We start from the raw sequence: 19187 nt of genomic DNA, 5'->3' as shown, positions 1-19187 counted from the left end.
TATAAATTTTATTCCGCTCGTGTCCCTGGAACTTCCACAATCAGCCTCGAATTTTTCATTGTTATGGAGATTGGTATTGGGACGTAACAATGGTGTCTGGCTCTTTTTCTCTCTCGTTTCGCCAGACAGCATTGTTACGTCCTGAGCGACTCTCTCGTTTCGCCAGACAGCATTGTTGCGTCCCAATGCCAATCTCCATAACAATGAAAAATTCGAGGCTGATTGTGGGAGTTCCAGGGCCACGAGCGGGATAAAATTTATATTTTCGTGATCAGTGGAGAGTCAGCTTTCGATTGATACCCGTTTTAACTAATTTAATGCTCGGCAAGCCGGTCAAAAATGACCGTCAAATTGTCTGTAGCCAAATGGAAATTGTGACGTGATACAATTTCACTGAGGCGTGAGATTTGCCTGTGTCGACACCATATAGGACACTATGGTTAGATAGTTTGGTAGTTGGTATCTTGAGATGTCGCCACCTATCGGTGGGATACTTGAATCTTGCCTCGCCGACAAGTGTCAGTAGTACACAAAAATCGTGTTTATCTAAACTCCACCGAGCCATGACCATTTTGATATTTTTGTTTCAGCTGCAGTTTGGTAATATGCGGTCGTAGTAGCTTTGCAAATAGGCCAGCTTCGCTTCTCGCGTATTGCATTTTGTTTGGTCGTTTTATGGTTAATTTGTTATAGACTCGTACGCTATAGTGATCCTGCTACGCGAACTACATTTATCGGTGCCCTTTTATCATATTGAGTAGTATTCGGTTATCATTGTATGACGATGGCGGCGATGTAGCATGTAGGTGTAATGGTGACAGTAGCGTGAACGTCAATCAAGATGCAGTCTGATCAGAATGCACCGCAGAAATGTGACAGATAGATAGCCAGGTGTGGTGTGCGTTAGAATGATACTGATCATGCTTTCCTGAATTTGTAATGTGATATTTGATTATAATCATACGCGACGCTTTTGGTGTCTTGTTTATTTCGACGTCTCTTTGAAACTTGATAAAATTGATGAATCGCGAGTTATAGGTTTGATTTGAGGAAAGAAACTTGGTTCCTATAGTAAATACCAAGTATTTATTGATATATTATCATGACATGAATTTCTTTTCAGCGTATTATGCATGAGCTGTGTCGTTAGTGAATGTGCTTTTTAAACATTTGATATCAGTGGATTGTATTGCAAGTATTGGATCTTATAAAAGTGTAAATAAGGGAATCTAAGTTCATGGCGATGAAAACTCCTAACATGGCAGAAAATGGACGCCACCAGGTACGTTTAAACGAATGTGGTATCAATGTGGTACATTTACCTATTTATTGCATTATTTATTTCAATTCAGTCCAAGTCTTATACTATCATCAAATTACTTCCGAAGAATTGAAAAAGGGATCAATATTGAAATATGTGGTTGTTAGTCAGTTGAATGTATGCATTTGGAGTTTCATGGAGGGTGATTTTCACACCATTTTCCTATGTTGGCAATCAGATAGGCCTATCCAGCGCTTTGATACAATGTGCTATTGCTTTCATTGACAGATAATATACTTCTAGACAGTAAGGAACTTTTCGATTTCCAGCGTTGAAGTTGGTTTTGGGGAATTCCAGTGGCAGTGACCAAATTATAATATATATTTTCAGAATCAGTACAACCGCAACTTTTGATTTTTTTGGTTTAGCGCTCGGTTCGCCAGATAAAAGAGATAATCTTTCTATGCCATATGATGGATCTGACCTGTCTACTAGTTGTTTGCTTTTTGTTATTATTATATCATACAGGCAAAACAGTTCCCACTTTTCAAATTTGATTCACCCTATTTCTGACGTTCGCTACTGATGATGGTCGATCAAAAAGCTTTTACCAAATAAATTAGCAATATGAAGTTATTATTTTGCTATATTCTGAAGTTCTGTACCCAAATAGCTTATTATCATTGAACAAGTTACTTTTGAATCACAATGTGCTGCTGCTTGGTGACTTTGATGCCATAAATAGTCTACCACAGCATTAGTTTTAATACTATTGGGTACGGTATGTTAAATACGTTTAGTCTGAAAGTTTGTGTGTAATTGTTGAACTTTTGACATTAGAATTCATGGCGGTCAGTTTTTGATTGAAATAACATTACTAGGAGTGCGTTGCATTATTCAAATTGTTATTATGCCAATCAATGGTTCTTTTTCACTGTTTGTTTTTGTAGTGACCTAAGAGTTATATCTTGAAAGAATGTAACATGATATTGTTCAAGTGTTCTAATTTGAAATTAAAATGTTTTCATGGATTCGAGATTACGTCAAATCTTCTAGTCGACACCGGTTTTGTTCTTTGATAGCCTTATAAATCAAATATGAACTGCGTGCAATATACATGTTGTGATAATTTTTCTTGGATGTACATACTAATATCAAGTAGAAGTAGTCAAAGCTCACCTCTGATGTTATAAACCAGTGGCTCCCAACACGGGCGATTTTAATAAACGAGTCGGGGGGAATAACAAAGGGGTCGAAAACGTAGGAAGGTGGCGATAGGGGGAGAAAATCTTGAAATGTTCAGTCAGATATATTCAACTACTTAGCAAACGGATACTGGCACAAAATACACACGAAAAAGTTGTCAAAAAAGAAAGGTCAACTTGCCACAACGTATCCTCAGATACCGGGATTGTCGCAAAAAGTTGACCTTTTTATTTTTTCAGTCAATTTATCAGCAATTTTCCATCTCTTCCAATCCAAAAATATGGGGGGGGGGGCGATAAATATATGTGGAGCTTGATAAGGGGGCGATGAGTCGCAAAAGGTTGGGAACCACTGTTGTGCATCCATGTCTCAATATAGGCTCTGTTAGCTTACCATGGTTGTGATCTATCCGACAAAACTATTCAGGCACCACTGTGCAAAAGTTTTAATAGAATATTGTAGGCTGTGTTGGGTTTGATATATTGTTCGACCAGGTCATTCTATTATCCCCGATTTTGATGTTAAAATACATTGATATCAACTTATTTTCAGTCCCCGCCAGTGTCTCCTAACGGCAGCTCAGGGGCTGATGTAGAAGCGGAATTTGGAGTGAAACCAGTACGCCGACCGATGGTTATTGACCAGGACGTTACCGACCTGGGACAGAAAAAAAGAGTGTCATCAGTTCTAAGAAGTCCGGTAATGCCGCATTTTTAACCTTAGATATTATCTGCTTACTTTCTGTCTTGATAATATACAAATGTGCGTTTACAGGTTGTATTCACATAGGCCTACCGTCTACGTCAAAAGTATGAGATACATGGCGGCAATAACGGAGCGAGTGCTGCATTATAGCTTGTAAATGTAATTTACAGCTACGCTTCTCCGCTGGGTATTATATTGGTCTGCCATGTCAAATGCAATTGACCTTTCAAGTGTCAGTCAATTAATTACTCAATTGGATTGTCCTTTGCTGACTTATTACTTTATGATTAGATGTTCAAAGAAGAGCTTGAGACCGTCGTTACTGATTTGTTGCGATCTGGCGATGGAGGCGGTCATGTCATAGCCGAGGAGATAGCGAACATGCTGTCGCCACACAGAATGGGTAAGTTTTCATTGCATTCGTGAAATACCGGTTGGTACTCTCTAGAAAATTCTGTACATTTGTGATGCCGCACTTAATTTTTGCTTTACAATCTTGTTAGCGTTATGTTGTTACATTACGGGTTTGGATTTTCTTGATATTTCCGACACATCGTGTTTGACTGTCTGTAGTTGATGAAATGTGCCCTTTTTTATGCATTCACTCCTCATTGTCTGTCTTTTTGAAAAACTATGGCTATTTCAATATGATTTATCTGCGGCTTGTGTTTGTGTGAATTATCGGTACTGCAGCTAATGGTTGAATTATCTACATTGTACAAGGTAAAATTATCAAGGTTAGGTATATGATGGTTGCTGGTGTACGAGCAAAAGTATTGCTTTCCAATTGCTCAATACAAGCCAATCTATGAAACAATTGCTTTGCAATAACATTCAGGAATTGATAAGTAGCATTACTAGTAACTACTAGAGCGAGTCTAAAAAGTGAACAGTAAAAGGGTGCCGAATAATTTGAATAGCATTCACCATCCTGATTAGACCTATGTAGTTTAGTAAAGATATGTCATAACAGTCTTTTAATAGTTCAATTTATGAGCCAAATGTCATTGGCCTTTTGTTTAAAAAGCTGTGACCGGTAGGCCTACTGTGGTTTTGGTAATTTACGATTTCTTATTGATTTACTCCACAACTCCTTATGCTCTGCTGTTTCCTCAACCAAAACAGGTTCCAGCAGCTTCAGCATGAAGACAGGTGATTGCTTTGTATTGTCACTGGTGCCATGCCATGTTGTAATAATGATGCCTTGTCACATTCATTATCACAGCACTAATTGGGTGTGATTATCAACTAGTAATTTGATCCTGCCCCAATTATGTGGACTTACCCAATCTTAATCTTGCCTGATAATTTGGCAGATATTCGGAAATGATTCATGTGACTCTGTAATGGTAATTAGCTGTAGGATCTCTTCTACAAAAACTTGCATGGTAAATATGGTAATAATAATAATGGAAATGCAAAACTGTTGTTGAGTAGCTTATATCTAAATCTTATCCAGTTAATTTTCCATGCTCTTTGCTCGGTTAAATTTGACGCTTGCAACACTATTAAATGCTGCTGAAAATGGTAGCTGTTTGTAAATATTTAATTAAATAATGGGATCATACTCTCTAGGTATGGTGCAAAGGACAGTAGGTGTACTGCTGTATGCTGTAAGATATGTAGGATGTTTAGCAGGCTGTGGCGCCTGTGATGCCTATGAATGACTCCCGTCCCACCGTTATATATTGAGACAGATACAGATATTGCATGCTCATGACTTTTTGTTTTACAACACATGTTTCAGAGGAATCCATTTAACCCCTGTGTTGAAACGATTTAGAATCAAAATAAGATTGTTTGCTCGCTCTTGTAAGTGAGTCATGTCCATGGTACCTGTTATTTTATGGTCATTATGGCATGATTGTCTGGGTGACACAAAAATAGACTGAATAAATTCTGTTTCTAACATCCCAACTTGTAAGTCAACACCACCGACTAGATGTGTCATTCTACAACAAGTTTGTCATTTCTTTTAGAAATTTGATATGTTATGCTCACAAATATAATTACATTGCTACCCATAAGAACTTGTGTTCCTTTTTTCATATTTCTGTGAGTCATGGAAGATTGTTTGTGAAAATGCATATCTGTTACTGTCATTGTCAAGATTGTACCCAGCTATTAATGTCTTCTGGGTAGGTAGGTCCTCAGTATGACTTGATCTGCTGCCTCTTTTGAACATGGTATACACAAGAACTAGATAAGGCCATGTAATCACTGCGGTTACTGCTTCAATCTGCTAATCAGCAGTGGTAAATGGTCATGGGGGATAAAATAAGTCAAATACTGGTTTATGATATACTTTGATAAACTGCATAGGCCTATTTGCTTTGGTCTGGTCATTGTAAATGTAACTTGTGAATAATGTTGTTTCTCAATCTCAAGCGGAAGCTGGGAGTATGTTGCATTGCATGGAGCATGGCCTTAATGCTATATATGCTAAACACCGGCGATCTTTCGTTTAATTCGCTATTTTGCTTGCATAATGAATGATTTGCGTTTAGGAATCGGATGCGTTTCGCCCATTAACGATATCACAGGCTCGGATTGTTCACGATATACTAAAGGGGAAAAGCTGGCAAGATGCAAAGTTGCAGCTCTTTATAGGCTGGTTGATTTAAACGGATGGTCGATGCAGATTTACAATCATATTAGTGTAAGTGATATGCCTAGCTCCAGGATTTGGATTGGTCTTTTGAAGAAGTTAGTTTCGATTAATCAAATGCTGGTCTTGTAATTCAAAGATGGTTAATACCACAATTTGCATGTCAATATTTCTGCTAAGTTCTAATAGCAATTTCTAATTCATTACCATTATTGGTATAACAGATTGATTAACCACCGTCGGTATGGCCCATCACCAGCTTCAGGTATTTTTCGGTACAGAATTTTCCTTCCTTGCTATGACCACGGCTGAATCAGGGTAAATTTTGCATAATCAATACCAACATACATCCAAATCGGAATGAAGTACAGGCTATAAGTCTGAGAGGTGGAGTGAGGTATTGGAATAAAAATCTTTCTTGACAAACAAATTGTGAGCATCTGAATATTTGAATGGGATTGCTGAAGTTCAAATGAAGCGAGATAAGTGGAGCCCAATAATCTTGTGTGCGTCTTTCCCTCTAATTTTGGAAAGTCTGATCCGTGTCACAGTAAACTCTATTCTTACTGAGCATAGATTATGTCTGATTTATCCTTGCAAATAGAATTAAGTCTCAGTCCTCACAAGAATATCATGCGTTTCAAGCACCATGTTCCAATTGTCGTCAATAATATCCTGTATTAAATGATTTTATCGCCATACCAACTTTCGCCTCTAAACTTTTGAATGACGTATACTGGACAATGTTGTTCCCACCATAGATACCGGTATCTGCCTTATTAAAACGTTCTGCTGGGGAAAAAAGTTGAATCCTATAGATCAAAGATTTCAAGGCGTCACGGTTTCCATTTGTAGTGTATAGCCTAATAGAGATTGCCTGCTGGGAGGTTTTTGATAAAATGATTGCGTGTAATTTTGAGATACTTATTGCTTGTTCCTGGAATGTGTCTGTAATATGAAGTTGATTTGAATCTAATAAAAAATTATAATACAGTTAGTCACACATCAGAGTCATACTCAAACAGAATTGCTCAGGTTCTTACTTCAAAGACCCTTGCTTTTCTAAGACGGCAGAGACCTTGCCGTGTTTGAATAATTCATGAAGTTCGAATCTTGTACTATCTTGCTGTAACTTTCAGGGTATTATCGGTGTCGTGATGTGCCGTATATTTTCTGTGATTCGAGAAAAGTAGACTTTACGTTGAAATTCTATCCGCAAATTTATTGCGTTGACTATAGAGGCAATAATTGAATATTGACTTTTGTTGCAGTATCGTGTCGAGAAAGAGCAAGAACACTTTCTTATCAACCCATTCGGTCTTCTGTATCACGAAGTGTCGGCCTCAAAGCTGCTAAAGGTTCGTGGGATGCCAGATAAGAGTTGGTCAACAGATGACTAGTACTGCACTATTTTGCTGTCATAATATCTTTTTATTCTGCAAAATCACACTTGGCGGAATTGATACTGTATACCTTGAAAAAAATTGATTTTTGCATCTATTGCATGTTAGCTTGGTTAATATTTGTTTAAATTCATTATTGCATCGGACCAGATATTGCCAAATAATATACTTTCATGCTCAATTTTAATTAAAGCTCCACTATTTCGCATATTTTTCCACTGGTAAAGTGTACTTTTACAGTTGGCTCTATGAATGGCGATGAAATTTACCTAGAAGGGTGTGGCGCGGAGTGAAAGGCATGGTAGGTTAATACAAGCCGCTCATCTCCACACTTTGCCGATACCTTGATCAAACACTTAACAAGCACGGCTCTTGTCCCTTATCGAGAGGTCTGTTTATTTTCAAATGCAGAGCTATTCTCGCAGACCTGCTCCTAATCAATTCCTTGTAAATGGCATCCATCTATGCTCTGGGAGAACATAGAGATATTGTAATACCATATTTTGGATAGGTAATGCTCTGTAAAATACTGTTTGACAGGGTTTGACTTCATATTTACGTCTGCTATCAGCTGTTTATTGTAAAATACTGATAGTTGCAAGTTGAAATCAAACATACTATCAGGGCAATCCCAAACTGCAACATTGATCCTGGAAACTTTTATCGATCATCTCCGACCATTGATTAGAGACGCGATATCTTGATGTAGTCTATCGTTTTACACACCCGAGTTTGGCCATGCTATCCGCCGCATTGACAGTAATGAAATATTTATAATGACGGTTCTGACTGCGTATGCGACGGTCGTGTAATCTGCAATGCTTTGCAGCCTAGTCGGACAACATGGTTTCAAACATGGAATTTTTCAAAATATGTAGCTAGTAGCTTGTTAGTAGAATGGTTGGTATTGTAACCTGTGTTGGTAATATTGCACCAGTGTCTGTTGAAGTGTTTTTCTTGAACAAATTCTTCTTTTGACAGATAAATATGCAAGGCGACGTCATTGACCAGGGCACGACGAATTTTCCAATCAACAAAGCCGGCTTCACGATTCATTCTGCCATTCATTCCGGCCGACCGGACTTGAATTGTGTGATTCATGTGCATGTTCCTGAAGTAATAGCGGTGCGTAAGCCATTATCTTTTAAGGGACCCTTTTCTTTTCTATATCACCTTGCTCACAATTGATGCTAATTATCGAAATTTACGGGTGATACGAAATCCGGTCATAAATTGTTCAAATAATAATCCAAATCGTATTTCACAAGGGAATGATTAACCAGTATTTGCGGTATACACTCAACGTGACACAGCCATGTAATTTTTGCACCTTTTGTTCTATTTTAGTGCATATCTGTGCAAGTCGAAGTCATAATTCTTACAGCAAATTCATGACAACACTGCTTACAAATTCCATACCTATCTTCAAAAAATCTTTGCTGTTCAGAAGGTAGTTACAATATATACATGGAAATTGTGTATGAGATATGAGTTATGTTTTACCCTGTATTCACTTCGTATAGTCCTTTTGTCATAGAAGTTGTCTTTTAGTCACTTCGTATAGTCCTTTTGTCATAGAAGTTGTCTTTTAGGTGTCCATGATGGAAGGCGGAATCCTACCAATATCGCAAGAGGCCTGCATACTCGGCGAAGTTTCGATCCATCCTTACAATGGGATCGTGGTGGACCAAAAAGAGAAAAAGTCGCTCTTGAAGCATCTCGGACCAAATAATAAAGTAAGATTCCGTGTTTGTGTAGCTTAATTCACGTCGAATTCAAGGTTAATGCGGTGTTCAGGTAAGGAATGTATCATGTATGTGAGTTATTTTCTGCATTGCATATACAGATGTCTATCCAAAGCTCCCTAGTTTGTGAATTTTGAAATCGAATATTTTCCAGACCATTTCGCTTCAGAAAATGTGATTTAGCAATATCAGATACCTCATCGATCTAAATTGATATGGAAAATTGGTCATTACGGAACAATACATCATCTTAGATGGCAAAATAATTTGTATGCACTCTGACAGATCGGTGGCCAACGTAAATGTGTACTATACATGCAAACGGGCGTGGGTTCATTGAAGTGTAGACTAGATAATTTTATGCCTCTCCAATCTGTTATGACTGGATCGATGATTTATGGATGGTTTCTGGTTTAGATTGCTATAGCATGTCACCGATTACTGGTCTATAAGTGTTTGTGGTTGTAAGTACAGCTGGATGGCACTTACGGTTTGAGAATATCTTGTTATTTGAAGTGACGAGTGTTTAATATTGAAAGTGCTATTTTGCTCATTGTGTATTTGAGACATTTTGTAAACTTGCAAAGTGTATGATGATGTTTTAGGAAACTGTATTCATAAGATTATGACCTCTCCATATAATCTCAGTGCTTTATGTGTATGTACGTGTGGAATGGCGTTTTTAGTCTGTTATTATGTTGACGCTAATTTGTTAGCTTACATCAACGGTCAAATGGCGACTAATAACTGGGAAATACTACAGATTTTTTGTATTCCAGGTTATGTTACTGAGAAACCACGGCATGCTGGCTTGCGGAGAAACCGTTGAGGAAGCCTATCATTTACTTTGCACCGCCATCGAAGCTTGCAAAACTCAGGTGGAGTTCACTTGATTCTATTTCGAGCACATTTACAACGGTTGTAATATCACAATTTTTATCGAAGATACGCGTCATGTCCTGTGTTAAACCGGAGAAACTAATCGTTCTCGATAAAGCGACGAGGAACAAGGTAGCTGAAACTGTCAGAACTGGGGCGGAGACAATGGTGAATAAAGACGACCCGATTCAGTGGGGATATGGTGAATTGATGTTTGAAGCATACATGAGAATGCTAGACAATATGGTAAGCCATTCTAATCCAAGCGTGGAGAATTCCCTGTGAATAGAGCTAGTTATGGGATTTCTCAATGTAACTTTATATCTGTGGCTCCACAGTAGTATTTACACCTAAGCACGCTTCTAAATGCACTCAAAGAAGCTGAATGCCAGTTGTTCTTACCGTTAAAGTTTGAAGTACTTCTAATATTTTGAGTTACCAACAGACAATGGAAAAGATTATCCCCGGCATATACTGTAATATGATAATGTCAATTCTATACCACACTGAGTGATTGAAGTGGTTTTCATTGTAGGCAGTACGCAGTAGCATAACACACGCCCGATCTTATCATTTTTTTTTCAAAATTCTGTGATATATTACGCACCCAGTAGATTTGAAAAGCGAAACGTTGTCTTTTGTTTGACATTGAACCATGTTACAGTCTGTCACGTTCAATGTGTTCGACGGCTGTACCAATCTCGATTTGATATGACCAGTTCCAAGAATGAGATAATGGATTAATATCTCAATGGTAACGCATCTCTCATTTGATTTTTAAAGCTATCTGTCTGACCACTGTAAACTTAGCTACATTGGTTAAAAATGATACAAAACCGTGAGGTATAATCGATGATTTGCTTGTTAATAATTATCCCGGTTATTCGGTGTAGGGTTGTATGTAAAGTCTGCGGGTGTTGGCGAAATGCTGACTTTGTGACGGTGTTTGAACTAGGATCGCGAGGCCCTTGACAAAGTAGTCTCTAGCCGTGAATTACAGTAGTGGCACTTAAAATACGGAGGGAACTGGGTTGATGGATAGAATTAGTTGGGTTTTTCGGCTACTTGAAATCTACACCGGGCCTCAAATGTTGTATCAAGGCTCTCAGTGCAAAGTCTACCGTGTTTCAAGTACCATCAAGTCCGCATAACCGGCCTCTTTATTGGCGCTCCGGACAGTTTTTATACGTTGGACGTTGCGATGCAACATTTCACGAAACGCAACAATTTTTAATTCGAATACCACAGAAAGTTATGGTACTAGATTTGAAGATAACTTAGTTTTGAGTTGAAATGCAGCTTTCAGTACGAGGCATTGGCATCGGTATGTTTGCCATGACTTTGTGTACAGTTGTGTTGAATCCCATACACCGCGATAGCCCATTTAGTCCACCAAATACACATTTCATATATAGATACAACATTCGCAAAACTTCTGTTTTTGTAAATTTGGAGAATCCTGAAATAAATGAACCAATACTTCACTCGTCACAAGAATGCTTTGTTCTTTGGTTAAAAATCAAATTTTAAGTTGATTTGAATCATTATGCATTATTTCATGAATTGAATAAATATAAACTGTCAGATACTGGTAAACCATTCAATGTTGCCTATTACATTCTTGCATCCAATCCGCAGAACAATGCTTAACCCCCCTCCCCGACACCTATTGCTATATCCAATTTTGACATTGACAATGGTGGGATGGTCACTTCTCCCTATGTTTTTATACCAGTATCGATGTACCGTGCAGCCAGCTTATTATTGTTTTTTTTCTATGAATCCTATGCTTGGAAAATGTGAATCCTATGTTATGTCGCTGCCTCTTGTCTGACTTTTGGAAGTGTTCTTGTAAAAACAATAATCTTTTGTTGCTATTTATACCCACTCCAGTCCGACTTGACCTGAGACATTAGATTATGTGTGTCTTCATGATTCATACGTGGTATTGAGAAAATCATATTGTTTTATTACACTGCCGGCTTGTCATTTGTACATGGCCAATGACCGTAGATCACAGTACAAGATCATTTTGGCTTGTATGAGACTGAGGGTGCTACATGTTACTGAATTAATTCCGGTTGAACGGCCATGCTTCCTGCCGAAACCCTTCAGTGTTTGCTGTGTAAATATAATGATGTTGAGATCAACACTAGATTTAACACTGGCTGTCGAGTGGTCGAAGTTTTTATTGCGCTTCCAGCCACGTTTTATGTGTCCTGTTGTTAATCATGTCAATGGCGGGTCGCATTGTAAGGAGTTGTATATTGGAGCCTTGGCTTATGTAATGGACTATCAACGCTGATCCTGCTGGTAGGCCCAATCCGTCTGCGATAGTTATAAATATAATTTGGTGTGTGATATCCCGAATGGACAATACACACTAGGATTGTTCACCAGAAAGTTATCTAGTACTTGAGATTCAAATTCCACCCAAACTGTTTTGTATATATGTATTTCATTGACCCCATATCATAATACGACTGCAGTGTCACACCAGATGCCCTTCCTTCTTATACCTTCCCCATTTAGCCAGGCCGTGGACCAGCTTACAATAGATTCTGATCGCCAGTTGTGACCTCCAAAGTCTCACAAACATGAAATATTTTATTGCAATCTAGCAATATGCTTCTGGAGCTACCCACAACGGATGATGTGTTCTTCTAATTTTATAATACTGCATACAGCAGTACCTTAACTCAAGCAGTCATCTCTGTGGACAATTACATACTGGTATTCGGCATACTGGGAACTATTTATGGATTATTTGATGACTTTGTACTAGTCATAAATGAAAAGTAGCACTTATCAATTTATGCCTCGGAATGTTAGTAATAGAATTCTGATAGATAATGTAAATGTTCAGGGCTATAGGACTGGATATCAGTACAAAAACCCGATTGTGAACACCAGAAAACCGAAGCCGAGAAGCGACGTGGAACTTCCTGGCAATTCACACGGACACACAATTCCTCTCGATGAAATTCAAGGTTTGTGAAACCTCTTGGCTGCCAAAAAGGATGATGATGCGTAATTAGTTTGTTAAATACTACCAACGCTTTCTGATACACTGACTCCAAGAAAAGAGTTAGAGAGACAAGTATTTCTGATATTGACTACATCACAGGTTACTATCATATTGTTCTGAGCTTGATCGAGACCTTCCAATCATTTCGTCAAAGTGTTACTGGTCGTCTGTCGCGACATCATAACAGGCTTCGCTACTCGAATAGTCAATTAGAATTTAAGGTCAATACAATTCTCAGATTCGAATCATCCAGCTACTAATCGGTAATCATACTATCTGACCAGCTCTGATTGTTGCATCCCTGATTTCAACTTTGCTTTGGCAGATGGGAGGTCGAGGCTACAGTCCCACCCGCCACCGTCCAGGTGGATCAACTCGCCCAATCAGTACACCCGGGTGTCGGCAGTGTCCGAAGAAGGCTCGTCTGGACCGGCTTCCGTGAACGGTGACGCGAGCCCCAAGTCCAAAGCGAGGGTAATGATACAATATGATCCGAAAGTAGATACGGTATATAATTAAATATTGAAATAAACCCGAATATTTTCGACTGACAATCATCAGGGGTAATCTTCTGCAACTAGTAGAGAATTGAAAAGGACATTGTATTTCAGTAAACGTATCATCAAATATGATGTCCATGCATAAAAATTCAAATGGTCAAGTTCAACAGATGACGTCAGGTCAATGTACTATTGAATTGAAAAGGACATTGTATTTCAATAAACGTATCATCACATATGATGTCCATGCATAAAAATTCAAATGGTCAAGTTCAACAGATGATGTCAGGTCAATGTACTGTTTGTCTATTTGACTGTTATCGTTCAAATTTTTATACCTGTGACATCACATGTGGTGATATGATTGTTGATGTGTAATGTTCTTCGCAGTTGCTGACCTGATTACCCTGATGACTACCAGGTGAAAATATACGGGTTTATTTCAATATGAATATATTACTTGATTGTATATTGAAATTCTGCACAGCCGAGAGCCTCTTGAAAGTAGATACCCGTAGGTTTAAACTTCGTTTGCTTACAGTGGAGCAAGGACGCCGGCTCAAAACAAAGCACGCCGATCAGAATCTCCGACCCGAATCAGTTTGTCCCGAAAAACACGGATCCGAGAGAGGTCGCCGAGAGAAGGAAGAAGGTAATTTTGTTTTCTTTTTTTTTCTGTGAAGTTTTTCTCTCTCACCGAGCGCATTCGTTTAGATTCGAGGGCAGGGCAAGCAGGAAGACCGAGGTCCCGGGCCGCAGTCGCAGAAGCTGGACAGCTATCTCCCGGCCGACAAGAGAGGACAGTTACAGGTTAGCGTTAAATTCGGGGATGGCTAGTTGCGAAGAATTTCACTGCGTGCGTCATTGGCGTTTGTTATTTTCTCCTTCGCTTAACTATAGAATGTAAACGTGGAATGGCAACGACCGATTTTGCAGCTTCGTTCCGCTTCGCTGAAGCTTTACTCAGACTTATTTTACGGCAGCTACTGTAGAATTTCTGGCAATCCAAAAGTTGTCTTCCAAAGCTCAGAATTTACTGAATCCGGTCTTGATCGAAAGCTACTGTTGCACTGATTTCGAAAATATCAATCAAAATATGGTGAAGCACCGTACTTAGATGAAAAACCACCCTCAATATCTAAAATCTGCATTGTTCAGAACAATCGGATGACCTCAAAACAATGACCATAACAATGACCCATTGCGGCTCTTCGATTGTTCGGACAATGCCGATAATTCAGCCTTGGAGGGCGAATTCTAAGCGGTTCAGTGCCTGATCATATTTTCATTTACATTTTTGGAATCGGTGCGACAGTAGCTTTCGATCAAGGCCAGATTCAGTAAATTCGGAGCTCTGGAAGACAACTTTTGGATTGCCAGAAATCCTACAGTAGCTGCCGTAAAATAAGTCTGAGTAAAGCTTAAGCGAAGCGGAACGAAGCTGCAAAATCGGTCGTTGCCATTCCACGTTTACATTATATAGTTTAACTGATCATCTTTTAAGCTAAAACACTTTCTATATGTGAAATTGTTGTATTGACGTCTCCAGAACTGCAATGTTCTGTTGTGGCCAGCATAAGCACGTGTTTCGACTTGCAGTCAATCAATCCCTCTACTTTACAGGACAGCGTGTTTACCGCCAGCAAAGGTATAATCCAGCGAGACTACCACAGCCAGACGATTGTCACCGGTCCGCCAAATCCGTTTGCGAGCGTGAGCGATGTGGAAATTGAGAAATACAAGCTGGAAGTCACGCAGAGAGATCGACCCGAACCGGACAAGGCCGAAGGTCGGCGCAGTCTTCGGGTTCTTGTTATTTGTAGAATAGTGTTGCAATTTACCGTGTGCTTATGAGAAAAAAAATGTATCTGGCAATCTTGTCTCGAATTTCTTTTCGATGCCGCATTTTCATAGCTTTCGGCATTCCATTTCTACTTGAGGCTGTTTGGATCTGCTTTTGAAAGCGCTGGCTTCCATTCTGTCCGAGTAGAAAATTGTGGCACTCGTCTTAAGTTGTCAAAATATTCCGTACCTAACAGCACTGATCTGCCTCATCCTGACCTTAAGTAGCATACTAATATATGTATTGTGATTGCGTTTCAGATGTTTTCTTGAAGGAAGAAAATAGCGGCGTCGGTGAAATCAACGAGCCAGACCAGCCGAAAGAGGGTAAGAAAGCTTTTTCGTCAGTTGTTTCATTCGCCTGCGCTGTAAACTATACCAGCCCTGCAGTACTTCAGTTGCGCTCATTTTCATGTCAACTCTCTGAGTGTAGTGGGATAATTTTAATGGTGCGTGTCGTCTATTACTACTAAATAAATACTAGTCCATCCTCAAGATTACGGGACCACGACCTGACCTATCGATCTCGCCTTCCATGACATGCCACCCCATTTTTTGTCACTTGCTTTTTTCTATACTATCTTCTTTTACAATTCATTCAGTGTGCATGCCTCCTCTTTACATCGCCGAGGCCAAGGTGGGTGTCTGATTGCATAGATTACTCAAGCAATTACTATTAAATAAATACTGTCCATCCTCAAGATTACCGGACCACGACTGACCTATCGATCTCACTTCCCATGACATGCCGCCCTATTCTTGTCGCCTTCTTTTTCTATACTGTCTTCTTTACTTTCATTCAGTGTGCATGCCTCCTCTTTAAATCGCCTAGGCCAAGGTGGGTGTCTGATTCCATAGACAAATCCAAGTCGCTTCGACACCTCCCTGTCTTTTCATTGTATCGCATTTTTGTGGTGTATTGAACTGATAAAAATTGCTAATGAACCAAAGACGATGATGATCTCTCATGGGTACGATGGTGTTTGTACCGATGTTTTACTGTTTACAGAGGTGCATGTGCATATATAATAGGCCTGATATGAATTCCCCCATAGCGATTTTTAGCTTAGCAGGGCCTTATACCACTTACTGACTTGGACTCGGAAATTGAGATTGACTTGTCAATCGGAGACTTGTGACTTGGTTACAACTCTGTGCTGAACAGTAATAAATTATATGACTTTGAGTCGACCCGAGTCTCGACATCGCTTGGTGAATTGAAAATGACTCGACTTGATTCAGGTCAAAGCTATAAAAGTAAAATTGACTTGGTTAGAACCCTGTCTTACGCACATGCCAATATGTGTATTCGCAGATTCCAAACAGGAGGAAACAGAAAAGGTGGAACATAAAGTACAAATTGAAATCGCTCCGGAGCCGCTTTCGGTGGAGACGGAGGCTGAGAAGCGCGAGCCTGTTCCCCAAGTCGTCATTGACAAACCAGTGGAGGTCAAGGAAGAGACGCCGAAACCAACCAAATTGCAGACGGATCCGTCTCCTCCTACGAAGGAGAAAGCAAAGGTAGCTTTTACATCACAATCACTAGGCCACATGTTGAATACTGTTGTCCTTTGTCATGTCCGGTGTTTTGGGTCGTTTATGAGCGGATTTAACATTTTCAAATCCTAGAGTGAATTCAAGTTCAGAATATTTTCTTATCGTGTGAACATTCAAGGCTAAAACCGGTAATGACTAATATTTGTTCAATAGTCAGATAAAGATTGAAACAATAAAGAAATTTCATGTCTTTCTTGAAAATCCGAATCCATGCTTATATCTGATTGCGGGCTAGCACAATCACGACACGATTGTTGCACTTATGTTTTGTTGTGCGTGTTCACCACACACTTCAATTCTCATCTCTGTAGCAACTTGCTTGGAGTTTTGTTAGTGTTTGTGAGTGACTGTATATCAGCATTATTGACAAATCTATAGGCTGCTTAATGCTTACACTAGTGATCAAGTCACTTGCAGCGATTAATAGTGCGCGAAAAGTCATGTTTCACCTGATGTCAGATTGATGCGAGATCTCCACCCTTCTCTGGCCTGATGAATTGCGATGGTGTGGTCAGAAAATATTATTAGGGCACCCAAAATCGCACAGTTAACTCCAACCATAATTGCGTCTACGCAATCACCGGCATATGAGGATATTAACATGTATTAGATCATGTATGATTGTAGGTTTACATTGATACCCATGACATTTCGATGTCTAATTCTGGTGTCTTTCGTTACGTCTAGAAAAAATCGCAGCGCAAAGGCAGCGGCGAGGTTCTCACCCCAGCCCCGAAAGCACAGCCCGAAGACGAGGGTCCTCTGAAAACCCCGGACGAGCATAAGCCCGAAACCAAAGGCAAGCACAAAGAGGGAAAACCGAAGGAAAGCAAGAAACAGAAACGTCGTTCGCTCAGCTTCCTCAAAAAGAAAGACAAAAAGGACAAGGAATGAAGGCTTGTTTCCGAAATAGTACCGAGAACGCAGATACGGCCAATTACAGACCTGCCAAAGCCTCTACCGCACGTGTATCTCTATGGCGACGTCCTCAAAATCATTTTGTTGATCATCCCAGTCTGCCACTAGTTTCGGTTACGACCGAGATTTTGTTACCAGTCACGCTGGTCTGCAAATATTTTTGTCGGGAGAATGTACAGCTGCTTTGCCCACTCCGACATGCTTATGACATTAGTGTTTTTACGCTTTTTCGTTTCACACAGTCTGCCGCTTCTGATTTCGATCCAACTGTCGTCACACGATGCTTCAATACTTAATTACTTTTTCCGAATCCACTCCAGCTGTGTCTTCAATTTCTTCTGTCATTTCCCGATGTAGAGTACGGCCGACTATCGAGTCTCGGTCTTGAACGTACCTTCGAAGTGTTAGTGTGGTATTCAACTGTAACGTGATTGATATCGTGACCTTGTAGAAAGGCTGATCCTGGTGAATGTAACTGAAATTCTTCAATGTGTCGGGAGCGAAAATGTTTTGTAACATGCTCAGTGCTCACCTATGTTTCTCCGGATAATTTCTGGGTGATTTTATTTTGACTCTGTCAACAGCTCACTTAAACTAACCCACCTTGCACCCCACAAAGAGTTTTTAAAGGTTGATAGCTGAGTTACATAGCAGGCTTTTAGATTTTAACACGCCATGTCATTGTGTTGGTAACGACGTCACCCGTCGGGACCACGACAATATTCACCCCCCTATTTTTTTAATTGCCTCACCCATGAAGTCATATATTACGCATTATTTTTGTAGGACGCCATCGATAGTTTCTCATTGTTGAATAATTGTGATCAAATCATTTACCGACAAATCTCTAATTGTGTTCCATTGTCCAACGATCACTTTCACTCAGTGCCCTAAGATAGTACAATTCATATCGCTCTCAAATTAATCATTATTTCAAAAAGGTGCTTTGGGCCGTTTCTGGCGCGTGCAATGATGCTTTTGGAATGTGCGGTGGTTTTCAAGAACGTGTTTTTATTGTTTTTCGATATTTCTGCGACTATGTTTTGACTGTGCCCGATTACTGGCTGCATGCTTTACGTGTGATCATTGTGAAGTAAATATTTTCACGCTGTAATAATTATCAACAGGAATAAATCACTACGATGCTTGTGTGATTTACTGTCATCTATTCATTATGTCGTGATATCTGGCAGAAAATGAATTCAATCGGCGGTAGAAAGGAGAATATACCGGTTTAAAGGCAAGTTTTTTTTTAAATCTGCCAACTTTTACCTTTGGTACCGTGGGACAGAGCCAGAATGGGAAATTGAGGGGGGAACCAGTTACAACTATGAACCACATCACAGAATCAAACAAGTGAGAAGCAGCAATACCGTGTAGGCTATCTCTAATCCCTCGATCTCTTGCAATTTAGCAACCATAGGCCGTTTAAGTGATGTTTAGGCTGGAGGTGATACCACTGATTGTGGACCCAGGGTTTATAAGAGAGCACTTTGATAATCTACTATTCATAATTCTGGGTTAAGGGATTAGTT

At 39.6% G+C, this 19187-nt stretch overlaps 1 protein-coding gene across 2 annotated transcripts; it reads left to right on the top strand.

Annotated features, from left to right (window-relative positions):
* The first annotated feature begins 1095 nt into the window (after positions 1-1095).
* Positions 1096-18806, top strand: LOC145453704 (alpha-adducin-like). 2 transcript variants are annotated; one of them, XM_080331683.1, is made up of 18 exons: positions 1096-1282; positions 3020-3166; positions 3464-3575; positions 4298-4324; positions 5680-5831; positions 7052-7138; positions 8165-8308; positions 8776-8919; positions 9708-9806; positions 9874-10053; positions 12674-12797; positions 13161-13309; positions 13877-13987; positions 14050-14145; positions 14959-15124; positions 15439-15504; positions 16493-16698; positions 17422-18806. In XM_080331683.1, exons 1-18 carry the CDS (start codon positions 1238-1240, stop codon positions 17626-17628), a joined length of 2262 nt encoding a protein of 753 aa, XP_080187809.1. In that variant the 5' UTR covers positions 1096-1237; the 3' UTR covers positions 17629-18806. The 2 variants fall into 2 exon arrangements, with proteins under 2 accessions (XP_080187809.1, XP_080187810.1); XM_080331684.1 differs by lacking the exon at positions 4298-4324.
* The last annotated feature ends 381 nt before the right edge of the window (positions 18807-19187 follow it).

The sequence above is a fragment of the Botryllus schlosseri genome, chromosome 13 (genome assembly GCF_051294905.1).
Source record: "Botryllus schlosseri isolate E-star chromosome 13, Bs_hap1, whole genome shotgun sequence".
NCBI lineage: Eukaryota > Metazoa > Chordata > Ascidiacea > Stolidobranchia > Styelidae > Botryllus > Botryllus schlosseri.
This window is presented reverse-complemented; position numbering and strand designations above follow the sequence as displayed.